This window comes from Aotus nancymaae, unplaced genomic scaffold (genome assembly GCF_030222135.1).
Source record: "Aotus nancymaae isolate 86718 unplaced genomic scaffold, 86718_ANA_hifiasm-v0.15.2.pri h1tg000014l, whole genome shotgun sequence".
NCBI classification, from domain to species: domain Eukaryota; kingdom Metazoa; phylum Chordata; class Mammalia; order Primates; family Aotidae; genus Aotus; species Aotus nancymaae.
The window spans coordinates 52,570,409-52,575,794 of NW_026988425.1; the positions used below are offsets into that span (position 1 = coordinate 52,570,409).

The 5,386-nt window shown below is 34.4% G+C and overlaps 1 protein-coding gene across 3 annotated transcripts; it reads left to right on the top strand.

Annotated features, from left to right (window-relative positions):
- Positions 1 to 598: 598 nt before the first annotated feature.
- On the top strand, positions 599 to 4,652 carry GAPT (GRB2 binding adaptor protein, transmembrane). 3 transcript variants are annotated; one of them, XM_012457279.2, is made up of 4 exons: positions 601 to 687; positions 2,758 to 2,822; positions 3,167 to 3,254; positions 3,391 to 4,652. In XM_012457279.2, exon 4 carries the CDS (start codon positions 3,692 to 3,694, stop codon positions 4,163 to 4,165), a length of 474 nt encoding a protein of 157 aa, XP_012312702.2. In that variant the 5' UTR covers positions 601 to 687; positions 2,758 to 2,822; positions 3,167 to 3,254; positions 3,391 to 3,691; the 3' UTR covers positions 4,166 to 4,652. The 3 variants fall into 3 exon arrangements, with proteins under 3 accessions (XP_012312703.2, XP_012312702.2, XP_012312701.2); XM_012457278.2 differs by lacking the exon at positions 3,167 to 3,254; XM_012457280.2 differs by lacking the exons at positions 2,758 to 2,822; positions 3,167 to 3,254 and having other exon boundaries at positions 599 to 687.
- Positions 4,653 to 5,386: the final 734 nt, after the last annotated feature.

The window sequence follows — 5,386 nt, forward strand, 5'->3', positions numbered from 1 at the left end:
CTTTACCATGCTGATATATCCATGAATCTCCAGGGACACCGTATTCCCCACATTTACTTGATGGAGGAGTTACTAACATATCCCAGAGGTAATGGGTCTCAAAATATACCTTAGGAAATTCCTACTTAATAAATTTAAAAGAGCATTAACATTTTCTGAACCCAAATTGGGACACTGATTAGATCAGTATGGCTATAACTTGGGAGCATTTGTACATAATATTAATATTTGAAGAGAGGAATGGTCTAGCAAAACAAGTAAATAATTATAATGAAAAACTCAAGACCTATGTGTTACCACATTTGAAATATTTCTTTTTTAAAAAGAATTAAAATACAAGTGAAATGACTTTTATTAATATTAAAGTGAGAACTGCAAATATGGCCCAAATAAATACGTAGGCTTCACATATTATTTTCTGACACAGTTAAAAAATTATTGCTTGATAAAGTTGAAGGGCCAGACTTCCTTATTCAAAAACTCAGGCCATTTATCTTAATTCTGCTGCATCTGAAACAAACTTCCTCTAGAGCCAGGAAACTTTGCAAGTATTAAATAGCCTGAAAGAAGGAGAGAAAGAAGGAAGTAACTGACCACAGTGACGAAAGAGGAACAAGTTCTGAGTCAAGGCAAGTTTAAAACATAAGCAAAAGAACAAGAGAGAGAGCTTGACACACCAGTCTAGAGGTAAGGAAGAACTGGATTTAAGGTATTTGGGTAATGAAAAACTGTAAGGAACAAGTTTGTCTTTAATTAATCAATGATTTTTATCTTATCACAGTTTTTAGAAAAAATGTCTTAGGTAGTCATAAGGGGGAAACCCAATTTACACACTGAGAGTGATGCTAATGCTCCTTTACAATACGATTATGCTTCGCTGTTACCTTGTTTCCAAATAGAACTACATTTTCTGACATGAAAATTCCTGAAGTTTCTTAACAAATTTCAATTTTAAGAAAAATGGTAAACTGTTAGTAACGGTGTTGGAACTGCTTTCCAAAATGAAAACAGAGTCTTCTTTCAAACTGGGCGAAGTGAACATTATTTAGGTGTTAAACTACATTTGAAGGGTTATTGTTTAAAATATGTTTTTTATTATAGTAGGTCTTTGTTTATGTCTCACAGGATTTTTTCCTATAATGTTATTTTGAAGTAAAGGACGCATTTCTTCTTCTGTAAAAAGTCTTCTTGTCTTTATCTCAGTAAATATCTCTTAGACAAACAATTTTAATAATTTTGAATGTGCCAGAATGTCTACTCTACACAGAATAAGATAGATGGTAAAAATACCTTTTCTTCTTAAAAGTTGAGGGCAATTTATTGCCTTATCCTCAGCTGTGGAAGGGACAATAGTTAGCTTTCCTCAACCCTCACCTTCACTTCTGTTGCAGGCCTAGTATCTTTCCAAAAGTTGATTAACTTCAATCAATATTTAATGTTTATTTTGTAAATTTATTTCAAGTGTTCTAGCAAATAATTTTTTAAATCAGTAACCATATATACCATAAAATATCTTGCAGATAATTGGTGCTCATCTGTTTCAAACAGAAAATGAGATCCTAATGATTAAAGTCATTTGGCTAAATTTTTGCCCTTGAACATAAGCGTGGCTGGCCTTATACAAGAGGGACCCTATGGATTGCAAAGCTTATGTGGCCAAGCATACAGTTCTCAACCTCAATATTACTCCCAAAAATTCCAAGAAGATTAAAAAGTTTCTACATCTGGGGTGTTTATCCCTATATTTTTATCAAAAAATTTTTATAAATTACTGCATATCTTATTTAATTTTGCTACACAAAATGTCAAATTAAATATTTGCACATTAATATATTCTAACCTTGGAAAAATTTATGAAAGTTCATTACCATTAAACTTTTCATGAATACTCACTGAAAGCAGTGCACCACTTTGTGAATGTCTATTTTTCTTCTTCATTTTTCTATTATTATCCTATAAGGAAGTTAATTCATTTATTAGTAAACATTTAATAGATCGGTCATTCTGTGTCTAATGCTGGTGTTGGTATTACAAAGGTAAATAATATATGATTTACAACCTTCGATAACCTCTGAGCTAATCAATCTATACAAATTTAGTGACTGATGCACTTATTAGCACGTTACAGATATTTGGATAAATAATATTTGGGGGAATTTTGTACTTGAATCCTCATTCAGTTACATTTAATTGTAAGGATGTTACTTAATTTCTTTAACTCTCTCTTCTTATCTATAAAATGATGATACGAAGAGTACCTTGTACATATAGCAGCTATAGGATTAAATCAGATGATCCCTGTAACAGTGTTTAAAAGCTGAAGCTCTTAACTAAATATTATTGAGGATGACATTCCATAGATGATGATGATCACCCCACAAGCACTATTGAATCTATTTCTGTATCTAGACTGAAAATATACAGTAATAATGTTTTGTTGCTAAAACCACAATGGAACATGCAGCCCAGTTGAACACCTCCCCTTGCTTTTTTCCTTGCCATTTTAAAGCATCAACAGAAAACAATGTAAAATCTTGGATGAAAGTTATTTTCTGAAAGCTATGAGAAAACCTGTGATATGAAGGCTTTTGAAAATATATTGGTTTACTTTAAAGATCCCTTTTCATGTTTTAAGTATAAACTACACCCTTGAGTTTTAAACCATCATGTTAAGCAATTAGATGCTGAAATCTGGAGTCATTTTTAAACGCATTCTTTCATTCAATAAATATTAATTGGATGCATTTTCTGTGCCAGGTATTATGCTGTACTCTAGGAATATACAGATGAAATGACCTGAATCCTGCTGACCATTTAACCAAGTAAGAAGACATACAATTCTCTCTCATTTAGGTTATCACACTATAATAGAGAATGGACTCATTAATGTAGGATTACAGAGGAAGCAATGGTTAAGAAAAGGACATGGCCTCTGCCTGCACCAGAGAAGGATAGGCAGGGCTTCACAAAAGAGGTGACAGTTGACGAAGTTGATTGTATGTGTCTGCACTTGTCCCATTCCTTCTCAATGTGCTCAGAACATTATTTTTCACCTGAAAATTGTTATCCTAATTGTCAAAAACTATGTGGATATCTAAGTGATAAAACCACTCAGGCTTGGTCAGCGACAGGATTTTTCTAACTCTTTGTCCTTTCATCACAACAGGTAGTGTATTCTATATTGAAAGTAGAAACTCACTATACACTGGCGTTCAATGCATTGGTGAAAATCAGTAATTTTTCTATGTTACACAGTAAGTATGCAATTAACATATTTTTAATTTATAGCAGGTTTCTGTATGGCAGATCATTCAACCTTCTTTTTCTTGAATTTTCTACTCTGCTGTCATCTTCCACTCATTTCTGCTTCATTTTGTGATTCATTAACAGAAAAGGAAGTGGAATGGAATAAAATCCTCCCGATACAGTGCAATTATACATTAATGGCTGTAATGTGAAGAGCATCACACACGAAGAGAGCCGTCTTCCAAAAATAAGTATATACACTCTTTCCTCTAATCACATCAGGGCTTTACCAGATAATGGTCTTTCAGATCTGAAAAGGAAATGCCTAAAAGAGCTTCCAAGCTCATTTTTGAATAATACTAGGCTACAAGGAATTACATTGGTCTGTACCTGTAAATTTGTTAAGGTTAACACCAAACCACTAAACACCACCGTTTGTACAGAAATGTTGAAAAGGTGTGGAAATAATTTAGCGGCCATTTCTGTAGGAATTATGCTTCTTTTACTCTTAGTGGTTTGTGGAATCGGGTGTGTTTGGCGCTGTAAACACCATGTTGCCACACGATTTACCTTACCGAGGTTTTTGCAAAGGAGAAGCAGCAGGAGAAAAGTCTGTACTAAAACGTTCTTGGGCCCCCGCATCATTGGCTTAAGGCATAAAATCTCAGTTGAAACCCAAGACCACAGATCTGCTCTCAGGGGAAATAACGTACACAACAACTATGAAAATGTGGAAGCAGGTCCTCCCAAAGCTAAAGGAGAAACCGATAAGGAACTATATGAAAACACACGGCAGTCTAATTTCAAGGAGCATATCTATGGAAATGAGACATCTTCTGACTATTATGACTTCCAGAAGCCTCTTCCTTCTGAAGTTCCTCAAGATGAAGACATATACATTCTTCCAGATTCATATTAGCTTTTCAAAATATTGACTTTTGATATTGGATGATAAATATTCACTGTAATTTTTCAACAGCAAAGGAATGGAATCAAACTAAATGTTTATCAACAGTAGACTGGATAAAGAAAATGTGGTACACATACACCATGGAATATCATGCAGCCATAAAAAAGGACAAGATCATACCCTTTGCAGAACCATGTCTTTAGCAAACTAACACAGGAACAGAAAATCAAATATTACCTATTCTCACTTAGAAATGGGAGCTAAATAATAAGAACATGGAAAGAAGAGAGGAACAACAGACACTGGGGCCTACTTGAGGGAGGATGGTGGGAGGAGGGAGAGGTTCAGGAAAAAAACAAAAACTATTGGTACTCTGCTTAGTACCCAGGTGATGGAATAATCTTTACACCAAACCCCCAAGTCACACGTGTTCCTATGTAACAAACCTGCACGTGTTCCCCTGAAAATAAAATTAAAATTAAAATATTAAAAATAATTCACTGCGGTTTTTATTGTATTGATGCCATTATTAATCAAGTTCTGATAAGGAGGTGGTCTCTGCTCTATCTCCACCCTTCTGAATCCTGTGCGTATCACTGTGGATTAATTCTAGATATCTTCTCCTCCCTTCTCACTCCAGATTAAATATGTATTATATGATATGGATTCTTCCTTCTAAATGTTACCTGCTATCTCTTTCCTTTATTTCTGCTATGATCTTTATCTAGTTCAGAATTATTGTCACAGGCTCCTAACTGGTCTTCCTGCTTCTAGTTTCTACCGACTCCATCAATTACCCACGGTATTGCCAGATTTATCTTCGGAAAATATTCCCAGCAGCCACATCATTTCTTTTGCTTAAAATGTTTTAATGCCCCCTCTTTGCAAAAGACATAATATCCATAATTTGAACTCCAAAATTTATGGTTTTCCATAGTTGGTTCCAATTCACTTTTCCAATGACTTCTCCTACTATCTCTCATTTCTTTGCTTTCATCAGAATCATCTCAAAACCTGCCAAACTTATCCCTCCTTCACAGCTTTGCTTTTCTCCCTTCTCTCTCAAGCCTGCTTCAGATCATAAGATTTCCACACATCTCCTGAATCACTCCAAACCCGCATTTACCATTTGATTTTCTGATATAACATGAATGTTGCCACAGCATTTTATCACGTAGATTTATATGAAAATGTCTTAAATTCCTATATAAATAAAAAGGAACTGCTTCA

Excerpts from the sequence above, each read along its gene's own strand:
- GAPT (XM_012457280.2), top strand. The coding sequence starts at position 3,692 with ATGTTGAAAAGGTGTGGAAATAATTTAGCGGCCATTTCTGTAGGAATT.